The sequence below is a fragment of the Macaca mulatta genome, chromosome 3, assembly GCF_049350105.2.
Source record: "Macaca mulatta isolate MMU2019108-1 chromosome 3, T2T-MMU8v2.0, whole genome shotgun sequence".
NCBI lineage: Eukaryota > Metazoa > Chordata > Mammalia > Primates > Cercopithecidae > Macaca > Macaca mulatta.
In genome coordinates, this window is record NC_133408.1 from 163,289,803 (window position 1) to 163,305,312 (window position 15,510).

The window sequence follows — 15,510 nt, forward strand, 5'->3', positions numbered from 1 at the left end:
AGCAATTAAATAACCCACTTCTAAATATTCCATGGGTCAAGAAATAATCAAAAGGATAATTACAAAGTATTTTGAACTGAAAGAAAATGTCAACTCAACGTATCAAAATGTGAGGATGCAGCTGAAGCAATACTTAAGGGAAAATTTACAGCACCAAACACCTATAATTAGGAAAGAAGAAAGTTCTCAAATCAAATGACCTCAGCTTCCACCACAGGACTGGAAGAGGAGTAAACTGAACCAAAGGTAAGCATAATGAAGGAAATAAATAACAATAGAAATTAACAATTAAAATTAATAGAAATTAAATGGAACAGAGAAAAAGAACTGGGAAAAATCAGGGGAAGAGTAATAAAACTGATAAATCCCTAGGCAGACTGATCAGGAAAAAAAGGAGGAGACACAAAATTACCAGGTATTGAGGTAACATCACTATAGATCCGATAGGTATTAAAAGGATAACATGGAACATTATTAATATTTTTATGCCAATAAATTCAACAACTCAGATAAAATTACCAATTTCTTTAAAGACAGTAACTATCAAAGCTTACTCAATGATAAATAAGTCGCATGAATACCCCTATACTTATTAAAGAAATTGAATTTATAGTTTAAACCTTCCCACAAAGAAAACTCCAGACCTAGTTGGTATCACTGTTGAATTCCTAACATTTTATGAAGAAATCCTACTAATTTTACACAAACTGTTTTAGAAAATTGAAGAGCACAGAGGAAATTCGCATTATGCAAATACTAAAACCAGAGAGTAACATAACAAGGAAAAAAAGTCACAGACCAATATCCCTTAGGAATGTAGATGCAAAAATTCTAAAACAAAATTTTGGCAAATCAAGTTTGACAGTATATAAAGATAAGGCAATAACAGGATGTGGGGCCTTTGGGGATGTGATCAGATAATGACGGTGGAACCCTCATGAATGGGATTATTGCCCTTATTAAATAGACCCAAGAAAGCTCTTCATCCCTTCCGCTATGTGAGATCACAGTGAGAAGGCACTATCTACGAACCAGGAAACAAACCATCCCCAGACACAGAGTCGGCTGGTGCCCTGACCTTGGAGTTTCCGAACTTGAGAACTCTAAAGAATAAATTTCTGTTATTTATGTCTATGGCATTTTGTTATAGTAGCCCGAATAGACTACGATCTTAAAGATGCAAAGGCAATACAATGGAGAAATGACAGTGTTTTCGACAAATGCTAAAGGAAAACTGGATGTTCAAAAGCAAAAAATTTAAAAATTCATCTCAACACATATCTCACATTTCATGCAAAGTTTATTTCAAACTGGATAACATACCTAAATTCAAAATATAATATAAAACTTCCAGAACACATAGGAGAAAAGCTGTGGGACCTTAAGTTTGGTGATGAGTTTTTAGATATAACACCAAAAGCATGATTCACATGAGAAGAAACTAATAGGACTTATTGAAATTAAAACCTTTTGCTCTAAGAAATACACTGTTGAAAGAATGAAAAGACATGCCAAAGACTGAAAGAATGGAAACCTGCCTGAAGACTGTGGGAAAAGAGTAGATCCTCTGAACACACCCTCACCTCTCACTTCCTTTCCTCACCACTAGCTGCTGTTTCTCCCCTGTACTCCTTTGGGAGATGAGTGAATGGGAAGGGGCAGTTCTTACTTGGCTGGATAAACCCCCACTCTCCAGGCCTGTCAGATGATTCAAACTCACCATCCTGAGGCTCTTGAGCTGAACCGCAACTCCCCTGGCCCAAGACAGATGTATTTGCACTCCAGGTAGCCACTTAGGGATAAACTAGCTGTTCACTTCAAGCTTCTTTCTGACAAGATCCCTTCATTTCTATAGCTGGCCCTATTAAATAGGACCAAGAGCACCTCAAATTACACTATTGCATGCTCACTCTCTCTTGTTTTCTCTACTGTATAGTCCCCTTTTGATAGAAAACAAAGATACATCTCTGTTTTAAAAATCCTGGGAGTGCTATAAATAATGCAGCTGTACTCTCCAATATCAAAGAAGTCTGAAAGCCCTCCTCTAGTTCTCTGGGTTTCCTTGTTTAGAGTCAGACACCAGTCTACCATCCTGGTCAAGGTTCAGGCAACAATCCTCGTTGTTCCCCAAACACAGGGAATATTTCAAAGCTCACCAAGAGTACTCCCTTGAAGCTCCTCTCACTAGCAATGGCTCTCCCCAAATGGAGAGCAATGGCTCTCTCCAAAAAAACCTACCTTACTAACCTCTTCAAATATCTCCTAGCCCTTCTTATACCTTTTATTTTGTTAAGTGACCCATGAACCAATAAATAGGTCCTATTTTACTTCCTTTGTAAATTCTTTATGAGGGAGAGAGAGATTGACTCTCATTGACTCTGGTATCTTGATATCTCACCTATTGGAGCCTCAGTCAAAAATAAGGCAGCTTGATAGCACCCTCCAGAAAGGCTACAATGAAAAAGACAGAAGCGTCCAATGTTGGAGTGGATGACAGGGCAATTAAAACTCTCATACTCTTCCATAGGAGTTTAAAATGATACAACCTCTAAAAAACTATCTGGTGAGATTCGCTAAAGCTGAATTATGTCTATCCTATGATCCGGCAATTCCACTGCTAGGTTAACACCCTGAGAGAAATGTGTGTGTGTGTGCATGTGTGTATGTGTACATATACACAAGTAGTACTACTACAAACATCTGTTGGTGAATATATATATATATATATATTCACCAAAGTGTACTACTTATATTTGCCAAAAACTAGTTGTGGGGGGCGGGGTGGGAAGGACCAAATCCACAGTAAAATGGATACATAATGTATGGCTCATCCATGCAATGGCACACTATCCAGAAACGAGAATAAACAAAGGGCAACTACTCACAATAAAAGGATCAGTCTCATGACACAACACTGAATTTTGAAAAACAAACGCAAAAAATTCTATTCTGCATAATTGTACCTATATAAAATTTTTAAATAGACAAAACAACCCCAATTATTCTATTTAGAATATGGGATACTTAGCACCTTTTTTTCCAAGTAATGGCCCTAGTGACAATTCAGAACGATAAAAGAGATCACCTTCAACATATTGCTATAAAAAGACATAAAAATCAAATATTATTGCCTGGAGATAGCTTCATCTTTGACATATTACCTTATACAGCTAAGTTTATTTTCTTAAATTGATATCATTTTGCTTTTATTACTGAAAAACAGGTTACCTTGAGAAAAAGTTAAGTTTCATATTATGAATTATAGCTCAAAGTATACAATTATCATTATGAGCCACAAGAGGGCAGCAGTTCCAAGGAATGGAGTTATGACTATGAAATGAAATTACAGAAGAGCAACATAAATTATTGAGTTTGTGAACCACAGATTTTTTAACAGAACTTAAAAATTATTATTCCAAGGCTTTTAATTTAGAATTTTAGGACTAGAAAAACCCGAAAGACGTCTCTTTTATATAAGAAACTTCACGTATTTCATTTTCCTCCATATATAAATCATATGTGGACTTATATAAAATATATCTGTTTTACTTTAGTATGAAAATTCTGTATAAAATCATTTGCCATAGAACAATAGCTCACATATGTATAGGTCCTTAAACTTTTTAAAATACTTTCATAAATGTAATATTTTATCCTTTTTACTCTATTAAGCCCTCTGAAGTAGACATGCCAAAAATTATTAATTCCCTTTTATAGATGAAGAAATTGAGGTTCGGGAGAAGTGACTAACTTGTCCTAATTAACACCACTAATAATTAGAAAAGGCAGAAGCTCATTCAACATATTTCCTATTATTTTGCACAGTTGTCTGTTAACCACACAAGTATCCTTTAGTCACATATGAATTTAGAATATTATTTTAATAGAGCTCTGCTCTAATAGAATGTTAGTTTTAAACTTGTCAATAAGACCTTTCATAGATACCTGGCTAATGATGTTCTCTATTGAACTACTGACACTTAATAATCTGTTATTTTCTGATAGAAAAAATGGAAGTAGAAGTGAAGTTTAAAGTAAAATAAGCAGTATTTTCAGAGGATGATGATTAGGATAAAAGGGAAAACAGACACACAATTCTAGGGAACAGGCTTAACAGTTACCTCAAAAACTACCATAGTAGTTGTAAATGTTTACCATAAGCTGTAAATATTCCTAAAGCCACTCAATTTTTATGTTACCAGGAAAATGAATTTATTAATATTGTTTATTAGCCCTAATGTTTAATTATATTATTTTTGGTAAATACAATATTATAGCTATAAAAACAGACTCAATATCTGATGCTTAAAAATGTATCCAATTAGAAAGGAAACTGCAACTTCAGGAACAGAACATATAACATCTACAAAAAAAAAATAGTATGCAATGAAACAAACGAATGGAAGAAAATTTGCTTAGTGTTATAAATAATCAGAGAGAAGTCAAAAACTTATTTCCTTGGACTAAAATATCCCATTAAACTACAAAGGTCAATTGAGGCTACTTCTAGGTTTTAAATTTTTCCATGTCTTCATAAGGGTCTAATTTCTCCACTCTCAGATATCTGGTGTATTACATAACTCTTCTGCTTCAGTTATTTCCACCTTACCAGGTACCGCTGGCAAAGCAGAAGCTAGAGATAGTTGCATTAGTACAACCCTGGGTTTCTTCCTTTTATTCATTCATTCATTCATTTTACAAACATTTGTTGGGCATACAAGCTAAGCACAGTAAAAGACAGCTCATCAAAAAATAAATGAATTATTCCCTCATGGCATAAATAAATGTTAAACAAAAGATGTATTATTACTAAAGAAATAACTAAGACTGAAAAAAAGACGTAGTATTACCAACTGTGGTGATATAAATGAAAAGTTTCAGGTGCAATGAAGACCATAAAATGACAAAACGATATCCAACTTATGTTGTCAATCACAAAAACCTTTAAGGAGGTGACATTTAACCTGAGATCCAAAGGTGGGCAATGGAGAAACACTTCCAAGAAGGGGAATGGTGTATCTACTGCCTGAGTAAAGAGTGCCTGGCTTATTCAAATAATTGAAACTTTTAATTTATCCATGACTAGCACATACACTGTAGAAGAAATAAGGTATAAAAGTCAAGGTGTAGAGAATATACATTTATATAGTATTATTAATAAGAGGGAATTTTTAAAATATTGCCAAGCCCCTTCTCTAAAGAGCAAAATCAGACAGGATACTGGATTGAGGGATTAAAGAACAACTCAACTTTGAGTTCACAAATTCCCAAACCACAAGAAAACCAGATTACACAGTACTTTCTCTCTTTATCTCACATGAATGAGGACCAAATGAAATAATATACTAAAACTGCATAATTCACAAAGCAGTATGTACATTTTAATTGTTAATATAAAAGCATTTCTAATTTCATTTCAGCCTTAATTCTTATTCCAAATATAAAGTGGTATTCATCTTTCAAAATTCTCTAGTGCAAATCTCCAAGACATCTCCCTAAAATAATAACCTTCCTTTTGTCTGCAGTAAATCTATTTTTCCTATTAATGAAAAATTTAAAAATATTTTTTGCAAAGCCTTGTCAAACTTACATTCTAATGCATTATAAAGAAATTCAAAATCTTCACTTGTTTTAGGATTATGCCTCCGGTGATAGTCCAATTTTACCCATTCTTCTTTTTCTCTTATCTTCCTTAGTTCTTGCTGTGTTTCCCATTCCAACCTTAAGCTTTTCTGTCTTCTTAAATCCTCTACGAAGATTTTAGCATGCCATTGCCTGTAGTAAGTCTGTATCACTATCACCTATAGTTAAAAGGAAATAGAAAGTGTCTATCATCAACTTTTTGATCAGATATTAAAGGCAATGATGATTATTTAAATTCCAATTCCATGAGAAAATACTGAGTCTAGTTTTAGCCCTAGACTAAATAGATATTTTCACAAACACTAACATAAAAAGCATGTATAATGCATGTCACTGGTATTTGACTTTGAATTCTCCCAAATACACTTTCACAGAAAGATGTTTGTACAATCCTTAACAGAATAGACTCTGGAGTAAAACTTAGTTTGAATCTTCCTTCTGCTACTCACTAGTTGTTTGATTTTGGATAAGTTACTTGCCATCTCTATGCTTTAGTACCCTCATGTGTAAAACAGTGATAATAAGAGTATACATACAGAGTGCTTAACCCAAGCCTGATACATCATGAGTCCTCAATACTATTATTGTTATAAATATTAATTATCTCCATCTTATCTTAAATGCCACTAGCTTAGGCTCATGGTTATAACAAAACTGTATTTCCTAAATGCACATCAGGTAGGTATGTGTTGAAACCATCAAAGGCAGGTCAGATAAAATGGAGACTGAAGCAAACAAATATTTATTAAATTGTATTAAACATGAATATGTTTGGAAGTACACCATAGTACTAAACCCTCAAAAAGTCTATGATATAGCTGAGAGAGTTTATCACTTTTTTCTGAGAGTTTATAATTTTATTAAACTCATAAATAAAAATAAAATGTGAAGAGGTCAGATGATAGAGCTTATGCTGATGCATCCCTTACTCTCATCCTAATGCCTAATAATTATAGAAAAACTATGTAAAGCAGGTATCAACAAAGATACTGGATCAAACTGAAGGGGTCCCCCAAAAGAAGAGAAACTTTGAAGAATCCCTTCAACAAAAGAGGCTGGTAGAATTAATTGAGGAAAGAGTCTGTAACCTAATCATGCACTGGAGAAGCAAGTCAGAAAATACAGAAGGGGCTCTAGGACTGCTCTAAGCCCAAAACTGATGGATGGTCTGAGCAGAATGGCCACTAACCAGGTGACTGTTTAAAAAATGCAAAAAGGATAAGTTCCTGTAAAATAGTTAGGCAAGGAGCAACAGAGATATTCGTCCCTAGGCAAGAGTGGTGAGTGTCCCAGCTGATACCCAGAATGAAAAAAAAAAAAAGCCCCCATCTGGAAAACTAGCTTTCTCCCATAATCAAGCTTTACATGTCCCCTAAAATCATGGGGTCAGACTGGTTGAACCAATATGCTATTGGCACATTGGACATTAAGAATCTCAAACACATCAGCAGCATCTAGAAAAGTATTAGAAATGCAAATTTTCAGGCCCCACCCCAGAGCTATTGATCAGAAACTCCTGGGGCAGCACAGGATTCTATATATTCATGAGCCCTCCAGATGATGCTTATAATAAAGTTTTAGAACTACTAGAGTAAATCAAAACAAAACAAAATACAAGAGCAGACTAAATATAGTTAATATTTTCACAGAGAAAGGAAAGGCTATCAGTATAAAATAATATAATGAGCCAAGAAAAAAGACTGGCAAAATTTTTATTTTTGAAATTTAAAAAATTAATAGAATACGGATTAGCCTGAGTGCTACTAAACTTGTTAAACTTATCTAAAACACCAAAACACATTTGTTTAAACACGGAAGTTTTTTCCCTTTCAAGTGACAATCCACGGATCAGCACAGCAGTTTGGGGCTGGTAGGAAAGCTCTGGCATATTTAACAATTGGTTTCCTACTTATATGTCCCAGATGGCTGGTCCACTTACCAGCTTCCAACCAGTAAACAGAGGGAAAAGGAGCAAAGAGCATTTTAAGAATGATAACTGTAAGTGGCTCACATTGTCCCTCACATCTCACTGTCCAGGTCTTAGTTATATGGCCTCACTGATACACAAGGGAGGTGATGAAATGTGGTCATCAGTGGAGCAGCCACATGCTCAGATAAAGCTCTACTACAATAGGAGAAGGGAAAAATGGGTATTGACAGAGAACTAGTAGTTTCTTCTAAGCTGATCTGCAGAATGTGCAGAACATAAGAAGTAATAAGTAGGCAAGAAAATTAGGTGAGAAAATCTTTTAGCATGCAGGACAAAGGTTCATAAAAATTTAAATGAATGAATGAAAAATAAGAGACATGAAAGATAAATCCCAGCATTCCAAAATGTTTCTTTTTTTTTTTTAATTTTTTTTTTTCTTTTTAGGCAAAGTCTCACTCTCACCCAGGCTGGAGTACAGTGGCGTGATCTCAGCTCACTGCAGCCTCCGTCTCCTGGGTTCAAGTGATTCTCATGCTTCCCTTCCTGAGCAGTTGGGACCACAGGCACGTGCCACTATGCCTGGCTAATTCTTCTATTTTTAGTAGAGACAGGGTTTCACCATGTTGCCGAGCTTGGTCTCCAACTTCTGGCCTCAAGTGATCTGCCTACCTCAGCCTCCCAAAGTACTGGGATTACAAGCCTGAGTCTTGGCATCTGGCCTCATTCAAAAATATTTCTGAGATAAGTTCCAGACAAAATGAGGAAAGTTGATTACAGAAATTCATAAAAACATAATAGAGGAATATTTCCCACAGCAAGACATGGACTCTCAGACAGGGTCCATCATCAAGTCTCAAGCATATTACAATAAGTTTGCCAAATACCCAGGATAAAGTGAAAATCCTGACAGCTTCTAGAAAGAGGAAACAATGAAAGGAGGGGGCAGGAAATGAAGAAAAGCCTAATAAGGTTCTTGACTTATTCATGGAAATAATATATAGCCTGATTAGATATGCACTTGATATAAAAAATTTAGTTATGTTAAAAAATATGTATGAGTAACTGTCAGAGGCGTGTGAACCAGAGCAACTCCATCTTGAATAGGAGCTGGGTAAAATGAGGCTGAAACTTACTGGGCTGCATTCCAGACTGCTAGGCATTGTAAGCCACAGGATGAGATAAGAGGTCAGTACAAGATACAGGTCATAAAGACCTTGCTAATAAAATAGGTTGCAGTAAAGAAGCTAGCTAAATCCCACCAAAACCAACATGGCGACGAGAGTGACCTCCTGTCATCCTCACTACTACACTCCCACCAGCGCCAAGATGGTTTACAAATGCCATGGCAACATCAGGAAGTTACCCTATATGGTCTAAAAACGGGAGGCATGAATAATTCACTCCTTGTTTAGCATATCATGAAGAAATAACCATAAAAATGGGCAACCGGCACCGGGCAACCCTCAGGTCTGCTCTGTCTGTGGAGTAGCCATTCTTTTGTTCCTTTACTTTCTTAATAAACTTGCTTTTACTTTATTCTACAGACTTGCCCTGAATTAGTTCTTGTGGGAGATCCAAGAACCCTATCTTGGGATCTGGATCGGGACCCCTTTTTTGTAACATAACCACTAGAAAAAATAAAATACTTATTTCTGAACTACAAAAGAACAAAAAAAGAAACATTTAATCAAACCAACAAAAAGAAAAGGCTAAAAAAGCATAAATAAGAATAATTAGTAAACAAAACAAAATGAAATAGCAAGAATGAGCCCAAAAATATCAGTAGTCACACATAACATCTTTCTTGAAACAAGAAAGATTTAAAATAGTAAATAGTGAACTCAAAACCTGTTAAAAAAATAAACATGACCCAAGTAGAAAGGAATCAAAGTTAAAATAACTTATTTAATGGAAATGTACTCCCTATATCAGCTTTTAACAAATCCCTCTGTTTACAGGTCACACCTCACTTCCACCTCCCACAGAACCTCCAATTCACCTTGCAAGACTCTATGGGGCAAATCTATTTGGTTCTTGATGCCATCCTCGTTGGCAGGCATTTAGATTTTCACTCCCTCTGTTCTGGTAAGTCAAGTTAACACTTCTCCATCTGCTTTAAAACTTAAAAAAAAAAACCACAACTGACATTTACTCTTCTTATGTATTCTTTGTCCTTGTATATTTATACTTTTATTCTTTCAATATCATTTTTTGGAGTATGGAAAATGACAGCAATTTCCATTTCCTTACCTAATATCCATTCTCCTCTACTTTCTCTTACTAAGAAGATCTCAATCTCATTGAGGAGCAATGATATGCTACTTTAAAAATTCATTTATCACACACTTTTGCAGTAAGGATAGTCACATGACATAATTCAAGTCACTGGGATGCAAGTAGAAGTCACTGGGTGGGGCTTTCCGGGGAAATCCTTGAAGGTGGCATTCATGGAACATGCTGCCTTGACTTTTCCCTTCTTCTCACATAGAATGCAGGCATGATGAAAATTAGTCAACCATTTTATCTTCATACAGTAACAAGCTCATGATGAGCTTAATGGAGTAGAAAGATGAAAGCAGTTTATGATTCTGATGACATCATAGTCACCACCCATGCCCAGTATAGTAAGAAAGTAAAAATTAATTTAGACTGAGAAAGTAAAAAATTGTCAGGCTGGAATAACAGGCACTAATAAGGTCAGCTACAAAATTAACAAAAACAATATTTCTCCCAAGGACACTCTACAACTATAAAATATTTTAACAATCCCCTTCTTTGAGTGACTGCTATTTTCTTACTCACTGAGAAACTTTGTTCTCTAAATTCATAAACTATCAGAAACTTCCTGTTTGAAATTAGACCAGTAAGAAAGAAACATTCCACTCTTGCCTAAAGGTTGTACATCACTTTGACAGAGAGAAGCAGCCTCAATTTGCAACCAAGGTGCTGAACTTCAGAGAACTTCAAAGAAACATTTCTCATCTCCTTTAACTTTGTTTCCAAAGGAAGGTGACCTTGGTCTACTTCACAGTCCAGACCTAATGTTGGCCCATTTATACACACCCTTGTTTTGCATTGAGACTATCAGGATACTGCTTCCCTTAAATCCCACTCAAACTTCACTTTTCCCCACATGATATAATAACTTCACATATTCCTTTATTTGGTGAAAATTAGTTTGGACTGAAAAAGTAAAAAATTATCAGGCTGGAATAACTGGCACTGACAAACCCTGCTGTAAAGTTAGCCCCATGGTTCCCCTGGTACACTGTTTCCTTCAGGGCAATTAAGTCAACAGATTTAACTTTTTTTCACTACAAGTTTGTCTCTAAAGATATCGGGCTGAATAGCCTAGCCCCAGATTTCTTGTCATTTGAAAATCAAAATCTCTTAAAGTCACTGCTTTCTGGTCATTTTTACTCACAGTAAATTGATGGTAGGAGGTAGGTCAAATAGGTTGAAAGTAAAAGAATGAAAAATGATAGACCATGCAAAAAAATAAAACAGAGTTGGAGTGACTACGTTAATATTAGAGAAAATCGACTACTGTGCTATTTGGTTTCAATTAGTCTGGAAAGTTTCCTTGGTGATTCCACTGTGACAAGCGTTCAGGCCAAGGGACAGCAGTGTTAAGAAAGCTAATAATGGCCAAAGGCAATACACAAAGAAGCTGGGTTTCCCTAAGAGGAAAGGAAGGATTAGGAGCATTTAGGATTCCGGTTCTTTACATGGAGATAAAGACTGCTTTGTTAGCAGTGAAACATGACCCATACTCATGAGCATTCTTTCTCAAGCAAATGTGGCTTGGAGAAACAGACACACTCAGAACAACGGGCTTATGTATCCAATTTTTAGTATTCATCCACAATAAAAGTTATCTCACCGCCTTTAGTCTTTGAGCATGGTATTCTGCTGCTGAAAAATACTTTCCTGGTGTTACCAGTTTATCAGTCATATTTGATACATATACACCAATGTTAGTCATCTGTGTGGATGTTGTATTTGTAGTTTGTTGGAGATTTTTTTTCTGAAAAACTGTCTAAAAGAAAAACATTAAAAATTTAAATAAATATCCCCATATACACACATAAGTAAGTTTTTCTACATATGTAAGTTAATTTTCTTTTATTAATTGCTATATAATTACTTAAGAGAAATTTGAGAGAGTCATACAGTGCAATTATTGAGTCTATATCTTCAAAAACCTAAAGGGAAAAATGAAAACATTACCTGTGTATCCCTACAAAATACACTGAGTCTTTCGGGAATCTTTTTAGGTACAGTTTGTGTTCCAGCATGGTGATACTCTACTCCTGTTACTTTATGTCTGAATCCACCAAGAAATGGTTTGTGAAAGTCAGATTTGACAATCTCAACAGCTACCTGCTGGTACCGATCAAGGCCTGAGAGATAAAACCAAGATTCAATGAAAGTTCAACCAAGAAGGGATTCAAAAATACTTTCTCTAAAAGACATCAAATAACAAACCAGTTTGGACAGTGACAGTTATGATTTGAGAGACATCAGTTAATCCATCTATTCTTTTGACTGGATACAGATCTGGATTTGTAGAAAAGATTTCCACTTGTATAATCTCCTGTGGCTTAACTCCATGTTGTACTAGAGTCTCATTATTTCTAAGAATTTTTCCTAAAAATTGAAATAAAATTTTTAAAGTTTTATGACAAAGAAATGGCTATTCATTGATTTTATTTTTTGTTTTTTAATTGACAAATTAAAAATTGTATATATCGTGTACAACATGTTTTGAACTATGTATACATTGTGAAGTAGTTTAATACAGCTATTAACATGTCCATTACCTCATATACTTATCATTTTGTGGTAAGAACACTTAATATCTATTCTCTCAGAAATTTTCAAATATGTAATATATTATTATTAACTATAGTCACCATTTCTAGAAATGGCTAATTGCACATTCTCATTTTAAGGAGATGGAAAATATCAAAGGTGAACTTTGAAACTTTGAACACATATTTAATTATTAAATATAGTATTAATATATTTACTCATAGGAACACATATTATTTAATTATTAAATATAGTATTAATCATTTCTATTAATAGTTTCTACTTCTTGCTCTGATGTTAGTACAGACAACTCCATAATAGTAAGTTTTAGTGGCATTTTTGAGCAGGAATTTGGCATTATAAATAACACTGTATTACTCTCAGTTTATCAGGAATATATGATAACCATGAAACTCCACAAACATTTAAAAAATAAAGACATTCTATGGTATGAGCAAAATAATATACTAAACGTTCATTCTACTAAAAAAAAAACAACAAAAACGCAATGCGTTAAACGTAAGTACAGGACATACCCACATCAAGAGGAAGGATAATTATTTTAATACCCATCCTACCCCTCATATTAGTTCTTTCTCACATTGCTATAAAAAACTACCCGAGATTGAATAATTTATAAATAAATGACATTTAGGCCACACATGGTAGTTGACGCCTATAATACCAGCACTTTGGGAGGCTGAGGTGGGCAGATCACTATGGCCAGGAGTTCATGACCGGCCTGTCCAACATGGGAAAACCCAGTCTCTACTAAAAATACAAAACTGAGCCAGGCTGTGGTGGCACACTCCTGTAATCCCAGCTACTCGGGAGGCTGAGGCAAGAAAATTACTTAAACCTGGGAGGAAGAGGTTGCAGTGAGCCAAGATCACGCCACTGAACTCAAGCTTGAGCAAGACAGCAAAACTATGTATTGAAAAAAATAATAAAATAGGTTTAACTGGCTCAATATTCCACAGGCTGTACAGGATCATGGCTGGGGAGGCCTCAGGAAAATGTGGCAGAAGGTAAAGGGGAAGGAGGCATATCTTACGTGGCCGGAGGAGGAGAAACAGAGTGAAGGAGGAGGTGCTACACATCTTTAAACAATCAGATCTCATGAGAACTCACTCACTATCAAGAAGAAAGCAAGGGGGAAATCCGCCCCCATGATCCATTCGCCTCCCATCAGACCCCTCCTCCAACACTGAGGATTACAATTTGACAAGAGATTTGGGGGAGGACACAAAGCCAAACCATATATTCTGCCCTTGGCCCCTCACAAATCCTCAAATCTCATGTCTTCCCATTGCAAAATACAATCATCCCTTCTCAACAGTCCCCCAAGTCTTAACTCATTTCAGCATTAACTCAAAAGTCCACAGATCAAAGCCTCATCTGAGACAAGGCAAGTCCCTTCCACCTACGAGCCTATGAAATAAAAAACAAGTTAGTTACTTCCAAGATACAATGGAGATATAGGCATTGGGTAAATATACCCATTCCAAAATGGAGAAATCAGCCAAAACAAAGGGGCTACAGGTCCCATGCAAATTCAAAACCCAGCAGGGCAGTTATTGAATCTTAAAATTTAAATAATCTCCTTTGATTCCACGTTTCACATACAGGCCACACTGATGCAAGGGGTGGGCTCCCAAGGCTTTGGGAAGCTCTGCCCCTGTGGCTCTGCAGGGCTCAGATCACATGGCTGCTCTCAAGAGCTGGCACTAAGCGCCTGTGGCTTTGCCAGGTGCACAGTACAAGCTGCTAATGGATCTACCATTCTGGAGTCTGGAAGACTGTGGCCCTCTTCTCACGGCTCCTCTAGGCAGTGCCACACGGGGACTCTGTGGCGTCTCCAATCACATATTTCCCCTCTGCACCACCCTAGTAGAGGTTCTCCATGAGGGCTCTGCTCCTGCAGCCAACTTCTGCCTGGACATCCAGACATTTCCATACATCCTCTGAAATCTAGGCAGAGGCTCCCGAGGCTCAATTCTTGCCCTCTGTGCACCCATAGGCTTAATACCACATGGAAGCCACTAAGGCTTATGGTTTCCACCCTCTGGAGCAATGGCCTGAGACATATCTGGAGCTCTTTTAGCCAAAGCAGGAGCTGGAGCAGCTGGGACACAGGCAGAAGTGTCCTGAATGGTCCTGCACCTAGCCCACAAAACCATTTTTTCCTCCTAGGCCTCCAGGCCTGTGACAAGAGGAGCTGCCGTGAAGGTCTCTGAAATGACTTTGAGGCATTTTCCCCATTGTCTTGGCCATTAACATTTGGCTCCTTTTTATTATACAAATTTTGCAGCTGCTTTAATTCCTCCCTTGAAATAGGGTTTTTCTTTTCTACCAAATGGTCAGGCTACAAATTTTCTAAACTTTTATGCTCTGCTTCCTTTTTAAATGTAAGCTCCAGTTTCAGATCATCTCCTTGCTCACACATGACCATATACTGTTAGAACCAGCTAGGCCACATCTTGAATGCTTTGCTGCTTAGAAACTTCTTCTACCAGATACCCTAAATCATCACTTTCAAGTTCAAAGTTCCACAGATCCCTAGAGCAAGAACACAGTGCTGCCAGTGTCTTTGCTAAAACATAGCACACGTGACCTTTATTCCAGTTCCCAATGAGTTCCTCATTTCCATCTGAGACTACCTCAGCCTGGTCTCCATTGTCCATATCACTATCAGCATTTTGGTCACAACAATTTAACAACTCTCTAGGAAGTTCCAAACTTTTCCCCATCTTCCTGTCTTCTCCAAAGGCCTCCAAACTGTTCCAACCTCTGCCCATTACCCAGTTCCAAAGCTGCTTCCATATTTTCAGATATCTTTACAGTAATGCCCAACTTCTTGGTACAAACTTTCTGTATTAGTTCTTTCTCACATTGCTATAAAGAACTACTTAAGATTGGGTAATTTATAAAGAAAAGAGTTTTAATTGGCTCACAGTTCCATGGGCTGTATAGGAAGCATGGTTGGGGAGCCCTCAGGAAACTTACAATCATGGCAAAAGGTGAAGAAGAAGGAGGCATGTTTTACATGGCTGGAGTAGGGGGAAGAGAGAAAAGGGAGAGGTGCTGAACACTTTTAAACAACCAGATATCATAATAACTCA

At 36.5% G+C, this 15,510-nt stretch overlaps 1 protein-coding gene across 6 annotated transcripts in view; it reads right to left on the reverse strand.

The window, feature by feature from the left end:
• Positions 1–15,510, reverse strand: part of IQUB (IQ motif and ubiquitin domain containing) — an 81,399-nt gene that overhangs the window by 41,317 nt on the left and 24,572 nt on the right. For 3 of the 6 annotated variants that reach the window (XM_077998095.1, XM_015134825.3, XM_001085476.4), the window contains exons 4-7: positions 12,062–12,223; positions 11,804–11,976; positions 11,457–11,612; positions 5,591–5,801 (exon numbers count right to left, since the gene is read on the reverse strand). In XM_077998095.1, coding sequence (XP_077854221.1) covers positions 5,591–5,801; positions 11,457–11,612; positions 11,804–11,976; positions 12,062–12,223 — 702 coding nt within the window. The remainder of the gene's footprint in view (positions 1–5,590; positions 5,802–11,456; positions 11,613–11,803; positions 11,977–12,061; positions 12,224–15,510) is intronic. The other 3 variants (XM_077998096.1, XM_015134826.3, XM_077998094.1) reach the window with 1 other exon arrangement.